Source organism: Xylocopa sonorina, chromosome 7 (assembly GCF_050948175.1).
Source record: "Xylocopa sonorina isolate GNS202 chromosome 7, iyXylSono1_principal, whole genome shotgun sequence".
Lineage (NCBI taxonomy): Eukaryota > Metazoa > Arthropoda > Insecta > Hymenoptera > Apidae > Xylocopa > Xylocopa sonorina.
This window is the reverse complement of record NC_135199.1, coordinates 2,919,355-2,942,420: the sequence shown is the minus strand read 5'-3', so window position 1 is coordinate 2,942,420 and position 23,066 is coordinate 2,919,355. Positions and strand designations below refer to the sequence as shown.

At 36.7% G+C, this 23,066-nt stretch overlaps 2 protein-coding genes across 3 annotated transcripts in view; one reads left to right on the top strand and one right to left on the bottom strand.

Annotated features, from left to right (window-relative positions):
• Nucleotides 1-23,066, top strand: part of LOC143425503 (beta-galactosidase) — a 188,880-nt gene that overhangs the window by 151,641 nt on the left and 14,173 nt on the right. The window lies entirely within an intron of this gene.
• LOC143425506 (organic cation transporter protein) lies at nucleotides 1,325-17,470 on the bottom strand. 2 transcript variants are annotated; one of them, XM_076898370.1, is made up of 10 exons: nucleotides 17,289-17,470; nucleotides 11,080-11,181; nucleotides 4,594-4,916; nucleotides 3,679-3,782; nucleotides 3,398-3,552; nucleotides 3,015-3,325; nucleotides 2,611-2,923; nucleotides 2,355-2,536; nucleotides 1,987-2,123; nucleotides 1,325-1,853 (listed from the first exon to the last, which is right to left on the bottom strand). In XM_076898370.1, exons 2-10 carry the CDS (start codon nucleotides 11,105-11,107, stop codon nucleotides 1,796-1,798), a joined length of 1,611 nt encoding a protein of 536 aa, XP_076754485.1. In that variant the 5' UTR covers nucleotides 11,108-11,181; nucleotides 17,289-17,470; the 3' UTR covers nucleotides 1,325-1,795. The 2 variants fall into 2 exon arrangements, with proteins under 2 accessions (XP_076754485.1, XP_076754486.1); XM_076898371.1 differs by having other exon boundaries at nucleotides 11,080-11,196; nucleotides 17,311-17,470.

Here is a 23,066-nt window from a genome sequence, read left to right as displayed (position 1 = left end):
ATCATTTTTCACTTTATTAACATCGATAAATTTACTGTTAGTCTTTTAAATTAATTGTTATATAACATGTTGTATAATATGTCGAATCAAGTGTAGTCTAGTGAATCAAGTATAGTCTTGTTGTTAAAAGAGGCATGACAGGTGCCGCCTAGTTTAACGCCCTCCTTTCAGTAAAAAAAAGAACAAAAGTAAAGACCTTTATATCTACAGAATAAAAGTAAATGATATGAACCTTGAGATTCGAACAAGAACAACCGCAAACATTGCTAAAGCACTGAGTTTACAGATAACGCCAAGCCTCCAGTAAAATGCGGTCATTTAATAATAATATTCAGACATTCAACGAGTTTTAAATAACTTCAATATTCATTTCTTTACCTCTTCTATTATTATAATTATTCAATATTTTTACTAATATTTGAAGTTCAAAATTATAAGCAGAAATGAAACAGGTACAAATTTTCTAATTTTTAGTGTAAATTTTTGTTTTCTCGGGATAAAAAAGAATGTCAGCTACGAGTGTAGAAAATACTTAAAGTACATTTAAAAAATAAAAAATGAACATTTAACACTAAGCAATCACGTTTTCCAGCTTATTATTCTGTCATTATTCAAAATATGGTAATCCGCACTGTCAATTACATAGTAACGTGGCCATTGAGTGTTCCTAAGAAAAACAAAGGTCACCAATTCCAGGACTATAGTCATTGTCTCTTCTAACGATTATTCAATGCAGATGTTCAAATTATATAATTGTTAGAGCCATTGATATTGGTATCACGTATTCAGTAGCAAATATACTTATTAAAATAAGCTAGCTTGTAATTCCTTAGCTAATTTCTAATTCTCAGTTCTATCCTTCGAAATTCCCTAAGCAACAATGATTTTAATAAGCTGTATCTGTCACTATTACAATTTATGCAAACCACAGATAACAAAATAAATGCATGTGACATTTTTCTAATATTTAGTTAAACTAATACATTTTTTATATTTTGCAAAAAATTACAGACTCGAGCAAACCAATAAAGACCACAATGTACAACCGACGAGGCGACGAGTTAATTCTAAGTAGATTCAGATAATCGCGGTGCTTGGTCAGCCAATAGACGAAGCGGCATGCCTAGCTAAGAAGTCTACATACGGTGATGATCTTTTCAGAAAAATGGAATTTAAAGAAAAATTGTCACAAAATGTTCTGATTTTTTTATGAAATTTTTTAAGATTTGAAAAAAGAATTAAAGTTCAATTTCCATTGTGGTCACTATACACATTCTTGTGTCCTATCTACGAGAAATGGATACCAAAAAATAAGAGATTTCAATTTTATAAAATATAAGATCTATTTATACATTTACAATAAAATGGTACAAGACACTTGCCTTGTAATTGTTACGTTTAACGGTAAGTCACATTCTTCGATTCTATAAAATTGTCGTTATCAAAAATATTTTTAAGACATTTCGAAATACATTTGGCACTATTCCTCTCTTTCCCTTAACGAAATTTCTACATTTATAATGGAGACTGTATTTTTTATATACGAATGGATAGAAAATCAGTTGGAATATGAAGTCGTTGTGTTTCAACGTATGCGAAGGTAAACAACGATGGCTTTAAAATTGTAGATGTTATAATGTAATAAATAAAAACGCGGAATGACCTCAAGTATTATTTGTATATACACCTAACTGTTCTATGAGAAGCCGTATATTCGATGTTTAACTTATACGTGTATCTTTTCCTAACTTTTTGAACAATTTCCAGATAAATAATAATTAATTACAGTCTTCGTTCAAAGTGCCGCCTCTGCTTCGACATCTTTTGCATTCTTCTTTATCTTCTCAGGTTTCCTGTAATGAATGAAAAAAAAAATGTAACAACTAAAGTGATAACGATGCAAATAAAATATTATTTTTCATTAATATGAAATATGTTGAAGATAATGGTAAAACAATTATATATATAGGTGCTAATGATACTAACTTTCCAAAGTTCTCGCCATCTTCAAGCGTCTCTGGAAGAGTACATCCAACAGTTTCTGGCAATAAGAAGCAAAGGGCGGCACCAATCATTGGGAGAATTCCAAAACAAAGAGGTGGCAACCAGCCTTGAATTTGACCCTTTCAAATATCATTACAAATTAATTGCAGTTGATATAAATGAATTTATCATCTAATGTAATATTATTCTTAAAAAGACAGTTTGAAGAAAAAAGATTTTTTATCCTACAGCGATAATCGAACACATCCTCGTAAATATTTTATGACCGCTAAGACTTTCATCCTCGTTGCACCTACTTTTACAACCGCAATGAAAATCATCGACAGTCCAATCGTTACCCTGTAACTTACCAAAGACACGACAAATGGCGCCGTGACGGAGCCTATTCTGGCGCACATGCTACTGGTGCCCACTCCAATATTTCTAACAACCGTGGGAAACAATTCACCGGAAAACAGGTAAACTGTAGTGAACGCGACCGACATACCAACGATGCCGAAAGAGACTAGGATTAATCGAAGCCAAGTAATATCTGCGGACAAATAAAATGTAAATCAGTGAAGGAAGTCGCACGATTACGTTATCCATGTGAAAGAGTATATTCACCATCAGATACTACGATGAGCAAAAGAGCGGCAACGCCAGTAATTGCGTTGCTGCAAATTAACGTGATCCTTCTACCGAGTCTGTTCATCGCCCACCAAGCGACGAAGTTTCCTGGTACCTGTATAGCACCAGAAAAGGCGAAGTTCACGAAAATATTGCCACCAACTTGGCCTATGTACTGTGACATTCCGAACAGACCCATACCGCAGACGATCCAGTTGAAGAAAATCGACAAGGATTTTATCCTCATGTTGGGTGTACGAAACAGGTCGAAGAACGATGCTTTGTGGTCTAGATTCGATCGTTTGGAATTCTGTGAAATCAATTGTCGCCTCCTTGATTAATCATCGATCTTTACAGCTACTTTCACGGCCGATTCAAAAATGTTAACTGTTATACTTTACCTGGTGCAGACAGTGTTGTCTGACCATCTCTGGAATGTTCTTGTTTTTGATCTTGTTGATATTAGCTGCCTTTTGCAAGATTTTACAAGCTGCTCGTTGCTTTCCAAACGCGAGCAACCACCTGGGGGATTCGGGTACGATCCACCAGTAACTCAGAAGAACGATGGAGGGTACCGTGATAGCGATTTGAAGGTGTTGCCAGTGACGGAATATAAATGCGAATCCAGACAACGACATGTGGCCCAGACTGAATGGAATTTGATAAAGTACCGTGATGGCAGCCCGCCATTTCGTACCGACGATTTCCATACCTGTCGTTTATAATTATCATTAAGAACATCCTTCACGTAAATGAATAGGTTCATTGGATATTTCTTACTTACAAATAACATAACTGGTAACCATCGTGCCGCCGGTAGCTACAGCACTGAGCAGTTTCATCAATAACAGTGCCGGAAACCACGGTACGATAGCGCATCCGATACCAGAGACAAGTTGAAGAACTACGGATACCATCAACGGCATCTTTCTGCCATACCTGATTTAATAGATTACAAATTTCAATTTTTATAAATATTATTACGCTTAAAAGAGTATTTATAGGTGAAATTATTTGAAGAAGTAAAAGTTCATCAAATGAAAAAATCAAAAAGAATGTCTATACCTGTCTGCTAGATTGCCAAATATAATATTTCCCAAAAGTACGCCAAACATCAAAATAGATTGCTGGATATTAGCGTAATGCGATCGACTGCATACTAAGTTCCACTGAAATAATGTAATCATAAACGAAAACAGTCGTTAACAAAGGTTTTTATAAGTTAAGTAGATTTTCAATAAATAATAATAAAAAATCGATACAGTAATAATCCCAAAAACTGATAATAAAACTTTATCCATGCAATTATACTTTTGATAATAAAGAAAGTATGAAAAACTAATTGAAAGAAAAAATTTCTACGATTTAGTATGTTAAGTATGGTTATAAAAAAATCGTTTTAATATCACATCACTGATAATACATGATGTGTACTGACAATCGATCATTAAAAAATTTCTTCCTTCTATGCTGTCTCAAGTAAGAACAAGTATTATATTAGACAACTTTTTAGCGAAATGAAAATAATTCTGTCGACACTCAGGACAATTCTCTCAGTACCTCGTGTCTGTCACGTATCCAACTATTTATACCGTGCGTTATGCGTTATGTTAAATATAATTTTAGGGATCTCAGCATACTGAACAAAACTATACTACGTCATTACTGAAAAACATACCAAACGAGCATTTCCACTTACCCAACACGATTAAACTTGGTTTAATCGCATCTAAATCGCATTCTATCGTTTCTACGTCCATCGTACGCTCCGTTTGGTTATTCCACTCGGGAAACATAAACTGTCGCGCAACATTCGTCGCAATTTATTTAAGCAAAATATTAAGCGTACAAAGAACGATTAAAAACCGAATTTATTTAACTCCGCCACTGTAATTTAAGGCAACGATTATTGCCGGTTTCAACTCGATCCTCAACGAAGAAGGTGAAGATAATGGACAAAATGTCTTTATCGACAGTCACCTGCGATATTATCGTCTCTGTGAACATGCTCCTGTCGTATTCCCACTCTGTGCACTCCTCCATCGTTCCATTGACATTGACTGTGCACTGATCAGAGGCCTCGGCGCGTGCCGGCGCAGTGCAATTGTAGTCCTGATGCGCCGCCATGAAGACGATCGCCAGCTGGTGCCAAGCGATCGGAAACTTGACCAGTGAGATCGCCAGGCAGACATAGATTTGCCATCTGCCAAGATTCCCGATAGCTTCTTGCACGGCATCGACCTCATCGCTACTGTCGACAACATCTTGTTTACCATTCGAGACTTGCTTGCCATTCACTTCCGCTGTGTGACAAAAAAAAACAATCCTTTAAGTACTTTCATTTTTCGCATTAATCGCGTTTCATGTACACCAATTATGTATATGTACAGTCTATCAAATCTTGCAACAGTTCTTTAGAAAATTGTATCGTTGATTCTGGTTTGACGAGTTAGTGGTCGTATTAGGAAATCACTTTAAGTAAGGCACAATTGTGCAGACACAATTGATGGCAATAAAAATCGTACGATTGAAACGTTTATCAAATACAGTAAACAGAAATAGAGATTGCTCGATGGAAAATACGTCTGTGGCAAACAATAATTGCGAAGGCTAACTCAATATAGCAATTAAAAGGCTGGAAGATAAATGGCGATTAATTGCCATTTCAATGATTTTGACCTTTTCCCGGCGGTTCCGCAAGAAGAGGAATTCGGACATGTTGCTCAATTTTTTATACGATTGGTTCCTGATATATTTCGCTTTCATTCATATCTTGATAATAGTTCGTATTCTTAACGTAGTTATACGGAATAAGACTTTAATAATCAAATTTCAGCGATGAAATAAATGCTACCTCTTTTCTGCATTTCATGTGAACTTTAAAAATTATTTCTTGTATAACATTGATATTACTTTATTTGGTATATCACTCATTACGATTGTGCAAGGGGCAAGTTCAACATATAGCTATTTATACACAGAAATTGCAACATAATGTAGATAAAGCTAATGCATACCATTATGTGTAAGTATAGTTTATATTTATCGCAAATGTTAAAGTTATTACCTGTAACTTTCTGATCTGTTACAGAAAATGAAATTTTCCATTTTTAATTTTTTTTTATTATTCCACTTATTTCTTAGAATCGAAAAATGTTTACGTTCATTGAAAATTCCTCGAGCGGTGAATCGACACGGAATCTTCAAATTAGCAACTCTTGTTCTGGTGATTTATTACTTCTATGTAGACAATATCAGTATTCGAAAAATGTGTTGACAGATCATTATGCGTGCAAATAAACAGAAGCACTAGAAACAGGATACTAACTAGTGTTATACAAATTCCTTTCTCAGAAACTTTTATTGCATTTGAACGATAAAGCATGTATCATTTTACTAATATATGTTCACATTCTGAAACATATATTTGTATTATATACATATAATTGAGTGATCAGTTCAACGGCTTTTATAATTAATTAATTATTAGAAAAATGAACGGATTTCCCCGGAGTTCCCTGGAACGGATTTCCATCTTTTTTTAAATGTCCAATTTAAAGAGCTCTTCCTCGAGACTTCTAATTTTGGAGACATTTCAACCAAAATAATTACTAATCTCACTATGCAAGAATAAAAGCAGCTTTAAATTCAGCCGCAGCGTAGATTCATCGACGATGGCATAAAGTGCTTATCGATAATAGAACGCCTAATCAGCGCTCTGGATGGCAAACTATTTTCATAAAATTGTAAGCCAATATGACGTTCGTTTTCTTAGAAACTGTAAAGATATCGTACAGTTTGTAACTGCGAAGCAACTCGATAGATTTAAGTATTGTTTCTGGTACGCGCAACCATAGCATTTAATCAAATTCTCTGCCTGCCTTGCGATCAAGATTGCTTGATGAATTACGTAAAGGCGATGTTTAACATATTCGTGTACACGTCTCTCAAGTGTCGATGACGCAGAGTTAATCAAGCTACGCACATGTTAGAGGAACAACGGCAAGAAACTAATTAACACGGTTCTTCGTCAGAGATAGATAAATGTAAAGAAATATAAGGTATACATGAAATATTTTATACAAATAAATATAAATATGATTTTCACAGGTTTCACTATTTGTGATGGAAAAATAATGAATCGTCGATAATTATATTCAAAGAAGTTAAATACGCTAATCAGTATGCAGCGCTGTCAAACCATATTCTAATATAATTATAACAGAGATATTAATCTACACGACGAAGTAATGTAGTACAGATTTTAATTCATTAGATACTACTTCAACGATTTTAATTATTTCAGACAAGCTATTTTAGCATAGGGTTTAAAATTAGAACGTTGTTGTGGTAGTGTGTAATGATTTGCAAATCTGTCATCGGGTTCACTATTCGCGGCAGGAAATAACAAGAACAGACAGAGTAAATGACAGAAAATGAAAGCGTCAACGGAATCCTTGAAAGCATGCAGATTAGAACTTAAGAAAAAATTTCTGATACGTTTTCCTGCTAATCGTGACACATATTATTAGAAAGTTCATTTTTGTCGCTCGCACCATGTGTAGCATAATCGAGCAAACCAGTAATTGATCTACCAAATATCTTAAATACCGATATTGTATAACCACAGAAGGAAAATGGAAATGTCAATATTCTTTTTCTATTCAAACGATTCTCTCTTACACGATTTGACATAAACTGGAAAATTTCTTTTAATAATCAAGAGAAAACTTGTATAGAATTAAAAGGAAAAAGTAAGTATGCAAAAAATAAAAGATAAATTGTTTGTGGCTTCTAAACGTACTTGCAAATGACATTAAAACATCGTAATGAGATGATAAGAGTTAATAGAAATACTAATATAAATGACACACTTCGGAGTTAACAAATTTCATAAAATAAGATTGCTTAACTCATTAAACGTAAAACTTGCTTTCTGTAAAATCCTATAAATGGTATACCGTGTAAAAAATAGCTCAAGTATTAAACGAATCATGCTTTGTTCCCACGTCGATACTTTGGACCCGAAAAAAGAAGAAAGAAGTGAGAAACTTTCCCTTCGTACCCGTGGAAAGCGAATATCGTTGAATTCCAGCTGCTGAAACTTTCTTATGCAACACTCTATCGCGTCCTATCCACTTTCTATTCTCATCTCTTAACCAGATTATTTCTTCTTTCAATAAATTTCCTTCACCCCAACCAAGAAGAAAAACAGATCAACCATTCAACGAATTAGCGTGGAGGAATTCTTTTCGCAGCTATCTCGACAGATTTATTTAATCGTGCATTGTTTTTTCAAGATGCCTACAGAAACGAGTGAATGAAAAAAAAAAAGTGACAGCTTTCGTAATTAAACTGTTTACTTCGGATCAATTAACGTCCATTTGTATTTGTCATTGCTCGTAGACGCTGCGCGTCGACAATTACAACGTTTACGCGATCGCCTTGCGCAACAAGTGGGTGCGCCGGAAAGGGACGTCCGATTGGCCAGTCGCGTACACGCGTTAATCGCACTTTGATACGCCCGGCTTTACACATGTTTTGCATGTCAACGGCTTCGCAGAAAAACACGATACCGCTCCATAGCCACGGGGCGAAGAAGGCCTTGCACCCAAGAGGAAAAACCAATTCGAGTGCGATAATTACCGGTTCACGCGATAACTAGGGAGAAGCCGGGCCTCGAATTGACTTAACACATGTAATTACGATGATCTCTAATCTTATTGAACAGTTACCCTTGTGTACACGTCGCGTTTATCGTGGCTCGCGCAACTTGAACTTCGGACAATGAGGATGTCAAAGCTCCTTAATCGAACTTAATGCTCGCTGCACTTTAGATACCGATAAATACCGGCCTCATTTTTTTACGAAAGGCCAAGAACGCTATTTTATTTTTAATTACTCCGTATCCTCTTGACCGCTTAAAATTTCCTTTCCAACCTTTTCGTTGTGGCGACGCGTTCACATTGAAACGTTCAAGTGCCGAAGTACCAAGCATTTGATAAGAAATAAGAAGAACAGAGGAACTATTATGTCGTACTTTATCACTTTACGAAATACACGCTTTCAACATCGTACGCATGCAGCGCTCCTTCTCTCATTGCATTGTTCATTCTTTACACATCGCACATACATATGCTTTCGTATTTCCCGATCTATTTAAATGTATTGTACATATATGTATATTGGGTTGCTTGATGCAATCTTAGTGTCCCGCAAAACAAAGAATATTCCCCAATTACAAAACCGTCTGATATCTGCAGACATAACGTCATCGCGAACTTACAATTAATAACCATTCGTCAACTATAATAAACTGAACCGGTTGAACTTCCCCTCCACGAGGTCTGCCTAGATAAAATTGAACAAAGTTCCCCGATGTATATAATAATCGTACGATTCGATGACTAAAACGTATCACATCCAAAAACGAATTATGCGATATACATATGCAACATTCTCAGATTACCGAAAATAATAATAAAACTTTTAAAATCGTAGTTACTTGGATGTGTTAAAAACAGTAACTTGTACCATACCTCAAAATTATTACCAAAGATCGGTACTTGTGCGAACTGCTCCGTCTCTAAGCGCAGTAAGTTTCGTTAATTTTGCAATCCGCTGGGTATTGATCACACATGCTGCATTCCTTCAGCTGAACTATAGCGGCAATTTCCTAACGCTATCCAAACGTGCGATACAAAATCGCCCCGATAAAAATTATTTGCCCGCAGTTACACGTGGCAAGGAAAACAAAAAGTGAATCATTTACACCGAACGAGCCGAATTAAACGAGTTTCTAAATATTGTTATACCGACATTGAACTATTCACTTGCAATTTCTACAACGTAAACGTTGCTTATTACCATTGGAATTTCAAGATTTCAAAAAGAAGAAATGGGATACAACCCATAAACAGAAAAGAAGTAAAAAGAATATTGAAAACTTGCACACTATTCTTAAGAGAAGTCCATCTAAAAAATATTTAAATTTACATCCGCAACGGAGAGTTATACTGGGTGCGGCAAAATTGACGATAGAAAAACATGCATCAGTTAATTCAATAAAAATCTCTTTCGCAAGCACAATTCGATGAACGTTTTTCCTAACTGTGCCGTGATGCTGTTCATGCAAATTACGTGAAACACAGCTCTAGTGCGAGTATAAGTACAGCGGAACGGATGATCGAATGTATAGGGAAAATACCGGTTTTCCTGTTCGTTTCCAGAAATCACTTATCGTCCGCATTATCTAGTCGCGTTACTATCACACGGAAAAGATACACAATCGTTCCTTGGGGAAAAAAGGTTAATTTATACCATTAGAAAAATGGTTGGAATTATAATTGCAGAGAATCAGTCACAATTTCCATTCGTCAGCACCGACTTGCGCGATGCGCACAGAGCTTTCAACAAGTGTTTAACGTGAATCGCAATGTATTTGCAAGCGTTTACGAGTTTACGTATCCATGAGAAGGAGGAAACTGTAAAGCAAACATATCTGATTGCGTCATTATTTTATTAACTTGTTATTAACATACGATATCGTATATAATATAAGAAATCTTATATAAAACTCTTAAAAAATACCTCGCGATTGTAATAAATATCTATTTTGGGGATTAAAATAAGAATTTAGAATTTCAATAATTATTTTGAAATAAAGTCGCGCAAAAAGGAAATCTTTACCATCTGAACCACTGTCGTACACGACACCGTACACGAACCCAATAATAATCCCTGCCGACGTCAGGCTTATTCAATTCTCATTTCCCAGCGGCAGCCATGAAATAATGTTTTTCAATACGATACGCCTCGACCCGAAATGATTTCTCGGTGAAACGGGCGCAGGATTCCACGATAATGCGTTCATACCGTATTAACCTTTATTACAGTTTAAGTATAGTAAGTGACGAGGAAACCAGTTTCGAAGGAAAAAATCGATGGACTGTTCGTGTGAACCGTAAAATGTACGGTGTGTATAACCTCGAAACGATGGAGACCAGCCTTCGTTCACCAGGCGCGCAACTTCGGCTACCTTGTTGGGCAGTTGGAAACGTCCGGCGCGTATCGTCCTGTCTGTTTTCTAGATCAGAGACCTCCCTCGAGCTTTAACGTCGTTTCGTATCGAAGCACGCGATTCTGATTCTTATGCGAGGAGTGCATTTTACGCTCGATACGGTAATGAAGCCGTTGTCTCTCGCGCAAATAAATGCTGTGCCCGAGGACAAGCAGTCGTTGGAGTTGACTGTATGGAATTGCAAAGGCAACCTACTTTGAGACGATAAATCGTCCAAGTGAACTAGATGAAGGAGGTAGAAAGAAACAGGACGATTGATCTACCGTTTTGTTTATCAAATTTTCTAGTTACCATTTAAGTTTTATTTTTGTTCTCCATAGCTAGCAGTTTTTTCCTTTATACCTATGGATTTTAGTTAAAATGAAGTAGAGTATAGATTAACATACCATAGCTGTTGGTTTGCGTATTCTTCATATCACTGCCTGGTTATGCAGCTAATTCGTCTCTTTGCAATAGGTGCACTTTTTATTTTGGTCAATGTGTGTTATCTGTAACATAAATTTGTACTTAATCATGTAATTATTGTGTTTTGTTCTTTTAAGTATGTTCAATGCTCGTAAATAAACTAATGTTACATTAGTCATATACCAATGTTTGTTCAAAAATATTTTAATTCTTTTGGTGTCTGCTATCCACAGAAACATATCTTATATATTTCGCAACACTTCTTCATTTCACACTTGTTTGTCAATGGTAAATTTTTCAACAAAAGTTGAGCACAACAGCTCATTAGCTGATGTAATGGTTTCCAAAACTGTTTAGGCTTTATAGATCAAAATTATCTCGTACTTATATATTTTTAAACAAACAACTATGTAATTATTCTTAACGCAAACATAGTATTTACACGTATTTGCATAAAATGGTCGGAGGACAAAGCAAATGTATTGTACGTCATACTGAAAATATCCTACTGTAATTACAAGTAAATAAATGGTCATACCATTCCATGCAACTAAAGGAAACTTTAATAAATCGCGATTATTCGGAAAGACACTACTACTATACTGCTCTGGTATGTAGCGTGACGACGAAAGATTTTATCAGTACTCGCAGAAAAATTCGAGATAACATTATAGGGATTAATTTTAAGACCTTGCACAATGATAGCTACTTCCTCGAGTGAGGTATGTGAAACATTGTCAAACACGAAAAACTCTACTTTAATGCGCATCATTATTTATAGTATCAATCTGAACAGTTCCTAACATACAAACACATGAAAGTATGTAAAGATTGCATACATCTATACCACGCACGAGAACTATCAATTATCATTCAAACAGTATCTAATAATTAAGCTAAGGTTACATTTAAATATTTCAGCTTAAATTAATTACACAAGTAACTAACATCAACCTCGAAAGAACCAACTAGGTCTGTCCAGCATCATTTTGCAACGTTCTTGCCTCGTTGAACGCCCGTAAATCATTATGCGCGCCCGTGTAATCGAACGTTTCGCGATTACCAAGGTACGTAAACGATGATTACACTCTCGTCTAAGCAACGCGAATCTCGAAACTCGCGTTCGCAATTTCAATCGTGACGGGCAGGATCGCGGTCGGGACAATGACGAGTCACCAGTCAGAAGGACAGAATGTTGTTGACCCGTCGTGCCGCGTGACAGAGGGAAAGGAAAAGCAAAAGGAAAACGGCCGGCAAAGAAAAGAAAATCGAAAGTAGCAGACAGTACGCGCGATCCTTCGAGATCGCGACCGCACCGCTCCTCTCATTACCGCGGTTGATTACTGTTATACGCCGCGGACAGGATTTAAATGAGGATTCAGCCACTTGCGATCCCTAAATAGTACCGACGCGCGAGTCTATCCGATAAATAGCTCGTTTCTTGCTTCTAACGAGACGGTGGCGTTCGAAGGCCTGCTGGAGATTAGGGAAGAGGCGTAACGAAGTCCGCGCGTTCTCGGTTGCGTTGCAACCTCACTGGCGCGACGCGGCGCCATGAATCAATGAGAACGCTCGAAAGAGTTCTCTGGACCTTGGTGTTCTTTATGAGTCATATAGCCGACAATTCTTCTACTTTTTGCCCCTTCATTTGTTTCCTTCTCAACAACGATATCTCACGAAACAATATTTATTTCCATGAACATAGTTACAAACAAGTTCAGTTAAAAAAAATTATCCGATTTAGTAGATAGCCTGAACAATTGCCTTGAACCGCTGTTTACAAGAACAAACCACCACTATTCAGCCGTGAACAGTATTAACATAGCTGCATAATCATATATCTTATTATGATAAACAAAAGATTTCTAGATTTATCAGGGGGCATATTATGATACGGAGAGTGCATAATAAGGAATGCGTCAAAGTACGTGATGCAATTGCGGATAAATGAAGTACAAAGTGTAGAAACACGTTGGGGAACATTCCACCCCCCCGTGCGTCAGTATTTAGCATTAACGTCAAAAGGTACCGAAGTGCATCTCGAAATGTCGGCATCTGCGTCGATACTTTCATTTATGATAATTTTGCTCCCTAAGTTTTCTGGTTCTCTCGGTTGTGTACCAACGATTTATTGAACTTAGTTGCAGCTCATATCGCGTAAAGTATCGCGATCCAAGTTATATCATGAAACAATCTATTGTACTTTGTCTCAGCTATTCCGCGCGAAGCGTACATTGTGAACAAAAAATAATTTATCGTGACACGCGACTGATCCGGTGTTAGCGTATCTCTATAATTCAATTAATCGCTATTAAGTCAGTCATAGCGTAAAAACCCCAATAAATTGCTTAAGCGATGCTGCTGTCTGCTTGAGATAACATAATCATTTACCGCAAACTTGGAAAACTTGTGCAAACAATTTTTCGAACTTCTCTTCTATACAACAATATCGATACAATTATATTCTATATATGTATTTTACTTATACTTCACATCGGAGTATGATTTACCATTCGTCTCCTTCAAATTTCCCAGTAATTAAAAGCATGATGTATCTACGATATATTTATCTTTTAATTATTTATACAAGAAAAAATCTCGCGGATTCTCCATCCAGTAGAATGTGATAATTTGCATTAATCGCGCTTATATTAATAGGTATATGTTGCAATAATTACTCTGATCAGCTAGAGGAAATCTCTAACAAGGAAACTAAGAAAAAAATATCGCTAAAAGAATTTATAATAGATACCAGAAAGTTTTTATAGTAGATTTGACACAAAAAAGCTAGAATACATGAAAATTGAACATGAAAATCTTTCTTCGTGGCTCGAAGTTTTTGTCTTTTCCTTGACTTGAAAGTTTTATCAATAAAAGTATAATGTATGTTACAAAATACGAGGATGAGACTGCAAATCGAAGGCACGTGCCAGTGAAATTTCGAAATTGTAGTAATTCCCGAGACGAATTTCGCACAGACTGATAAAATTATAATTCGTAGATAAAAGAGAACGACTCGTTGCTCCATTGTGCCGAAATCTTTAATTAATCTGACTTTTGTGCTTTTAATCATCATGCGCCATAAACTCACTATAAACACGCCGGATGTGACTCGTGTGCACGCGTGAATATTTATCAAGGAAAAGAAAACGTTAATATCAAAATCTTTAACCTTTACGTTTACACTTCGTTTACGTACACATACTACGTGCTAACTCGTATATTTTTAATACTTTGGATTATTATTATAAATTACTACTGTATATTTTAATTGTTCCTCGATAAAATACTTACCGAAAAATAGCTTTTTTTTTAAGCACCACACTCTTTCAAGGTATTACTTATTATTTAAACAAGACTAAAATACACACGTTAAGGCAAACAATTTCTTTTTTGAGGAACAATTATCAACACGATAAATTATTATCTATCTCTTACTACTTTTCGCTAAATTATTCTTTAAACCATCTTACATGTACTACAGTTTTATACTGCATAGGCTACGCAACGAATATCAGCATCTGCAAGTGGAGAAGTAGAGACATTGATAGAGGCAAAAGCACCGACAACGTGTTAAATGCGTGCTTGTCGTGTTCAATTGATTACGCTACGCATAGAATAGTTTTCGTCGAATGGCGCCTACGCGTAAATCTCTTACTATCAGAACAACATGATTTTTTTTTTAGAAGATTAAAAGATAGATTTTTTCAGAAATTTCTCGATCAATCATTTTTATAAAGCTACTCTTCGAAGAACTCGTTTACATTAAAGAAGAACCTATTCATTTAAATAATTTAATACACATACGTTAATTCGTTTATTTTCCATTTCAAATCGCTGATTTCACCGTATAACGATATTCGTTTCCTTCATTTGAACGCACATGGAAAAATAAAGACAAAAATTGTAACTCGTCAATTGCACAATTCGTCGAGAATCGTAAATAAACTAATTAATGTCCCATTTAGAGTTAGTCGGTATTATCGCTCAGAAACTTATCGTTTTATCGCCGTTTTCAGCATAAATTTAGGTTAGATAAGAACGACGATAAAAAAAATAAGACATTCCCTCGATTGTCCCATTGCTTCGAAAAAAACTCCGAGAAAGAGCTCTCCTTCGGAGAATCAAGAGCGATCTTCGTTAGTTCCTCGCTTCGAGAAAGTTCACGTGGCATTGAACTTCATCCACGGTTGTATTTGGCTACAGTCGCTGCAGCGGCAATAACTGCGCACATTTTTTGGCCCGTCAAATTTGCTAAAGTACCAGACGCCTCTGTGTTAAAAAATCAACCAAACAGCCTGCTCTTAAACGCACGAGGTGAATTCGAGCGTACGTAAAAAATTCTTGCGCAACTCGCACTTCTATATCCAAAAAAAATACACTTCGTTGTACATTCGACTGTTGTCGCTCTTGATACAGCTGTATCTATAATCGTGAATGTAAGTGCTGGATCTTAAGAAGAACTCTACAAAAATGCTTCTATTTACTTTCTATATCTTCACACGTTCGATGCTCTTATTTTTCTTCTAGGATAGAAGTCGCTTTTAACGTTGATATTTCTTAACAGAGCAAACAATGATAAAGTGGAATTTAACTGAAATTTGATTACACCGGTGTGTCTATATTTAGAGTGTATATGTTGTAATGTATTATCAAATTCCTAATGCATTGGACAGTTTCGATCATTCTAAGCCTGTTGGAATAAAATTTTACTAGTGGCGTTCGATGCATAACTTTAAATATCTTCGAGTACCGGGAGAAGAGCACTGTGCAAATTACATTGTACGGAAAATTGGCAGAACGTCTTTCATTTGCGCGTAACGATCAGAAAAACCAAGGTTTCTCGGTTTGTATTCCTCAGCATCACGAGCGCGTGGAAAACCGCGTGGGCGTCGATGCGCCTTTCCAACAGACACGTGTACAGAGTGATTCATGCGACAGTTCTCCAATTTCGGGGTTTACGAGCGATCGCCTCGCGAATAATAAAATATTAGACGAGGCCCAAAAACTCGTGTACTCTCATTTCATTTACTATGAAATTACTCTCTGGAATGAAATCGAATAGTAAGAAAAAGTATTTGAGTTTTCACTATCGTATAAATTATATCACTGCTCTTCTAATTATTAATTAGGACGGTCTGGACGTTTACGTTAAATAAGTAGACCAGTGAAATTATCTTCAATTGGATTGTCCGTTGTTTTATCGAATAATTTATAATAATTCAAACGATCTTGATAATTCTAATAAGGCGACTATCACGATAATAATGTGCAATTTCATTAAATCTTGACCTTATAACTACTCACGTTAATCTTAACGAGTAGATTATATAATGAAATCAATAATGTTAACTATAATGGATCTCAAAGCAGATAATATAATATGCATCTCCACTAATAAAGTGAGCCAATTATATAACATTTATATGACACGAGGGACAAATTTGTTACATAGTTAATTAAACTTCTGTTTATTCTAAATGAGATTATGAGATATAACGACCATTTTCAAATTTAAATATTTGCCAGCTAATCGAAGGCTCTACAATGGAATTCTCGAGAGATTTGTATACACACTATAAAATTCCATTTTTTGATAAAACGGTTTAGCTATTATAAACACGGACTCTGACACACGAAACACGAGACTGCAGTTAAAAAAATATAAAAAAGTCGATTAAGTATTATAATTACGATATCATCTAATCCACATTATTTAGTCAAGTGTTAATGAATTGCCAGACGGATTACCCAACTGTTCGGGATTCGTAATTTACGACTTCTAATCTCTTTTTCGTTCTATTTACTTTAAAATCATTCGAAAAAGAGTACTAAAAGTTTCTGTTTCTTGCGAGCGAATTTTAAACAACAGTTGGCTCAAAGTTTACATCACAGATCACTCGAATATATGTATGTTGGTCACCAAACATTCGAGCTTATATATATAAATTAAGATCACATATCTTTCATAAAATAGAGAGATCGATCCCCAACAAACCCATTTTATATTTATAAATATCTTACAACTATTTATTCTCAGCGTTAGAACTTTATCGTAATAAAGAGTAAGCTGTCAAATAAAACGATCAAAATAAAGAGCGAAAGAAGAGACGAAAGGCAAAAGCGATAAAAGCTTAGAGAATTTCAATGGATTTTAAGAAGTCATTGAGAGAAAACAATGTGTCCTTACCTTGTTCGCACACAACACCCAGCAGATATGTCTCGAGACACTGTCTCCGCTTTCCCGTCAGACCTCGTGCGTCGAGTCTGTCCGTGCTCCGAAACAATCGACCACACGAGTCTTCCTCGTTCTCGATCTTCGACGAAATGTATATCGCGATCGATTCTCACAAATTCAAAGTTTCCCTTCTACTCTTCCGATGCTTTAAATTATTAAAACTATTATAACTACGCGAAACTAAAGAAAAGTAATTTCACGAGAAACAAATCAAAGAGAGAAATTGCACGAGTAACACCAAGAGAACCGCCCCCGACGAGAGCGAAAAGATAAATAAGGCGATCGAGTTAAAAGAAGAAAATGAAGGAAAACAAGAGGAGCGAATACGAACGAAGTGGAATTGCTATGGGTGCTTGTCGAGACGTGAGATCGTGGATTGTCGGAGGTAATGGTGAACTCGTTAATGGTATAGTTGATCGTTTTCACAGACTTCTGTCGTCTATTATTCGTGTGACACTGTGTCAGCCATGCGTCGTGCACGAGATGCGGCGATCAACTAGAATGCGAGGGAAGCGTTTGCTCGCGAGTGTTGCTCGTGCGAAACTGACACGATTGGTCGCGCGACTCCGCTTCAAAACCTAACCGTACGCCGCCGCCTCTTCGTTTGACGTTCCCCTGGTGTTTCCCAGGCTTTCCTGGTGAACACAAGGGCACGGGACGGAACGTACAGGTACCTGATATCAGACCACGTTTTTCATCCATCAATGGCCGCCGCGTGATTTCTGGAAGGGATATTGCAAAGTTGTATACAATACTGTGGTAACTTGAATGAAAGTTTTACAAACGGAATTAAACAAGCGAAACCGAAACAGAAATTCGTTTCAGCCGCCAAATAGTAATTTAAATATGGATATTATTTGTATTCGATACTTTGTAGAATATTTAAATTTCCTAGAACGTAGCAACAATCTAATCACAGACATACAAAGAAAACGCATTAAGATTATTTTTATACCTTAGTAGATAATTGTTTGTTCGGGAAATTGTATAATATGTGTATAATGGTTATCTTTGTGCCAGTTTAGAAGTATAAAGCGTCAAATGAAGAACAGAGACGAATAATTAACTATTATTATGGAAAATAAGTACAAAATTAAAACAGCCTTAGAGTCCTCTCGTTAAAATTATCTAGCTGGAGGAAGTGAATTGATAAAAAGCGAAGCTGCAAGTTAATTCGCGGATCAATTTCGAAATAATCAATCCCTCCTGGGCGAACGATTGCTAAAAATCTATTTTTGCGACAGGGTACCGGTGCAATTTGCAGCTAACAAGCCCATGAAATTGAAAGCCGGCTTGCTGTCAGCACGTAGAATGCGCGTGGAGTCATCGTGCTAGAAAAGTGATGAATGTTAAACGTTCTGCAACAGTTAATGACTAATTAGAAGATTAGATGTACATGCCGTCCGAATAAATTTTATTAATAATAATAGTATATAATACTAGAAATTTAATTTTCCTCGCGTTACGCTTTTTACTCTCATTCGTAATACAATACATAAAAATCGAGAACATAAAAAGAATGTGTAAGAGTAAGTACTGCAGTACACGTATATGTTTATAAAACACATCGAACACTTTCGCAACATATCGTAATAAATAGTTATCTCTCACGACACATGTTTTCGAATAAATAACCATCCACTTAATCTAAAAAAATACACCGGTCGCTTTATAATGAACAGTAGTCAACTGATTTGCTGTATGGCAATCGAATGGGGAACTTTGTACATGGTACATCGGATAAAATAAAATTGCTTTCGTTAGCTAAGTCAAACGTCTAAACGTTTGAACGTTCGTTCGGTGCGTAAACATAATTACGATGCAGATGTGGATCCATTAACTCCGATCGAGTTGACACGCCTAAAACCATATGTGCACACGCTTACCAAGAACGAAACGCGCAGCGTGCATAACAACTTCCACGTGTAACTTCACAGTGGCAAGTTTGTTGATGATGACGCGTTCATCGAACGAAGCACATCGGCCAGCGATTCCATTGTACGTACACTTCATCAATCGAATGACAGACGGGAACGATAATGACGATGCACTTGCCGGTCTAGCTATCTTCTATATTCGCAACGTTACAGTATCTATCACAAACGCGATCCTTCGTCATTCCGCGTGGCTTTTAAATATTCTAATTGTTCCTACCTCACAGATAACGTTTCGACGTTGTCGTAATCACAGAACACACGAACGACGCGAATCGTTATCGCTCCTTTCATTTCGAGCACAACAGAAGAAGAAAAGAGGAGAAAAAAAACGAAAATTTCCATTTATTACAAGAATAACGCTATTGTGCGTTAAATTTCTCTCGTCAGATATAATTACCCCGTTACGAGAACAGAAACCGGTAATGCCGGATTAATCGTAACGCAAGTTTAATGACCCGTGAAGTTGAAAAATTCGCCTAAGTAGGATGCGAGTTAAATGCAATGATGCTCGAATTGCCACCGTTCAAATGTCGTCGTAATCTTCAATCAAATTGTTTAGAGCGAGCTGCCACTCTCGCTCTCCTTTTCCGAACATTTGACGGAAAATAAAAGAAACGCGATGCGTCCGTTGCTTTCCGAGAAGAAACTGTACATTGAACTTTATATTCGACGCACAAACGTTTATTGTGTAATACCGCGAGGCATACGTACGTACAATGACGCAAATATTCTTTTACTTCTTATTATCCCTGTACATTATAATACTGATAATCATTATCCATTCTTATCACCCTTTATAGATACATAGTACACATCGAATCGTGCACATCCTACAGACGAAGAATATCGATCTCACACAAACAAACGTATCAAACATTTATCACTCGTGGAATGCAATTATTTTTATTCGAAATTTGATTCAGTTTAAAAAAAAAAAATGGAGTTATACGTTAAGTTTGTACCACTTCAACTCTTCAGTTAGCGAGCAGCGTACGCTTATACGCGTTACGATAAATTAATCTCTTCAAGAAAGTATATTTAGGCTAGTTGCTATCAAGAAAGCACGACTAGTAACCCCAATTTAATGCTCTATTCTTGGAATCTTTTCCTACCGAGTCGAAATACAGGGAATTTCTTTCAAAACAGGAAATCGATAGAAGGAAGTTTCCAAAGTCTGCAGAATTGCACCGTCGTTTTGAAATGTCCCGCACAAATTGATAATGGATGGAGTCGAGGGCACGTTCGATATAACTGGTATACCGTATACTCGAATAACTGGTAATACAGCTGGTAATAGGGATGAACTTTGTGACTTTATAACATTCGCATTGGCACGAATTAACCCCTCGTGAGAAAGGTTTGAGGTCCTCCGTTTAATAGTCTCGTTAAGCCAATCCACGCGAAAGAAGAGTCTAGAAACGCGATGATTAAAGGAACCGTGAAGAAGGAAATTTTTAGGATAATATCAGCCCATCTTACGGTAATAAAAGAGTAGAATCCCGGAAATTGATTCAAGTGGCTTAATGTCTTCAGCAACTGCGTAAAAGCTGTTTGTGACACACGACACGAGAACCACCTTGTATAGCTTTATAGAATAAGTACGTAGCGTCTAATCATTCGAATGCCCCCGTATAAAACCAAACTGAAGAATACATTTTATACTTCCCCAACTTTGCTCAAGTTTTATTACACTTTTCTTCCACGTAAGTAGAACTTGAAATACAGGGTGAGTCAAACTTATGCGAACAATCTAATTTAAAGTATTCTAAATGCATATGACTACTTGCAAATGCTGCAAGAGTTTACCAAAAAAACATGCCCCCACAGATTAGACGAGAAGGGTATTTTCAACGTGATGGTGCACCGCCCCATTTTACTCGTGCCGTTCGCGCTTATCTTGATCAAACGTTCCTAAAGCGTTGGATTGGTCGCGACGGACCGTTGTTATGGCCTCTTCCCCAATCTCGCACTCTGTGACTTCTGGTTATATAGAATGGGATATAGAATACATGGGATAAAGATGCTCGTGTACAGTACAAGAGTGAGAGTTCCCTAGAAATGTGTGTCCTGGCACTAAATTGTACTGTTGAACAAATAATATTCACATAATTTTGACTCACCTTGTATGCGAAGACAAAATGTAGGCATATTTGCCAGAATGGAAGATTTACTAACCAGAATAGACGAGAACGTTGAATGAATTGAACCTTTTATTTCATACTTAATTCGGTATCATATCTGCAATAGCACAATGACCCGAGAGAACGTTCATTGGCTTCCGCCACGAAGAAAGATCCGTCTATGAAAGACTTATTGCCAGTCGGTGTTACTTTTTCTTTACCTTTTTTTACCATAATAACGTTTATTTCCCCTGTCTGGCAATTCCACTTTCGCAATTATCGATATCTGACATGTTGCGAAAAAAAATCAAAGAGAACGACCGACAGAAGCATATTAATTTAACGCCCCGCTAATGATGACTTATTAGTAAGTGTCGTGCCCCCAATACTTGTTGCTTTTTCTTCTTGCCTTGCACGTAAAACGATGGAAATTATTTGCGAAAGACGCAATATCCGGTCGTGCGTTCCCTTCGCTAGGTAACACGAATATCGATTTTAGTATGTAGATTTTTCATTTGATCAGAATTCAGAATAATATTTTTAAAAAATCTATATGTTAGTAGAAACTCTTTAAAATATTCGCGCAAATAGTGACATTTACCTGAAAACAAACCAAACAACTGATACGCGTTATCAGTGATATGTACATTGAAAAATTAACAATAGGAATTATCTAATATTACCTCCATTATTCTGCAGTTTTTAGCTATTAAAGTTATGTTTTAGTTATCGGCATGCCAGAACGTTACACCAATTGAAGCTATTCGACTAAAAATAATTGTACAGGTAACAAGTGTGCGATTCATAATGTGACCAGTCGATTTCGCACTCGTACGAAAGCGAGAGCGTGCGTTCTCCGATGACAGGAAGGTATATACGAATGGAGAACGAAAGTGCCAGGGCAAGGATATAGGGCACGGTTCTACTAGTCTACTTTTACCGACCTCAATTTCTCTCACCTACATCTGTACCCACGGCCGGGTTCAGAGTTTCGTTTCGTTTCGTTTCGTTTCGTTTTCACTTTTGCCGGCCGCAGCGATTGTCCTGACCCGACCCAACCGAGATTTCTATTAACCTGGCCACGCGATTATCGGACAGATCTCTCTCTCTCTCTCTCTCTCTCTCTCTCTCTCTCTCTCTCTCTCTCTCTCTCTCTCTCTCTCAGGAAACTAGGGTGTCCTGGGTCAGGATCACGTTCACTTTCGCCCGTTCACGCCTACTCACCGCGGGCCACTTTCGATTTTCACGGCTCTCGACTGTGCTCGAACCTTCACCATGTGTACTTACCATCGAAATTCTCATCAAATATCTCGTTCCACTTGGTACCAATTAAGAAAACTGAAATTTATTAATAATTTACTGCTGCATCGTTTGATAACTTGTTAAACAAATATGTATCAATCGTATATAAACGATAATAGAGTAACGATGGAAAAATTGTGGAGTTGACAGACAAGGTTACGTACAGTACAAACACCTCGCAAAGTGTTATGCATCTTATCGGTATGTTGTTCGAGAACGAAATGACTTCGCGTACACAGCGGCCCTGACGCACCCTCCTCCCAACCTTAACCGCTCCGATTGCGTGTTAAATTAGAAATTTACACGTGGATGTAGCGAAATTTCGTTGGTCAACGACCTGCAGTAAACTCTGGTTGAATGATAACGGAAAG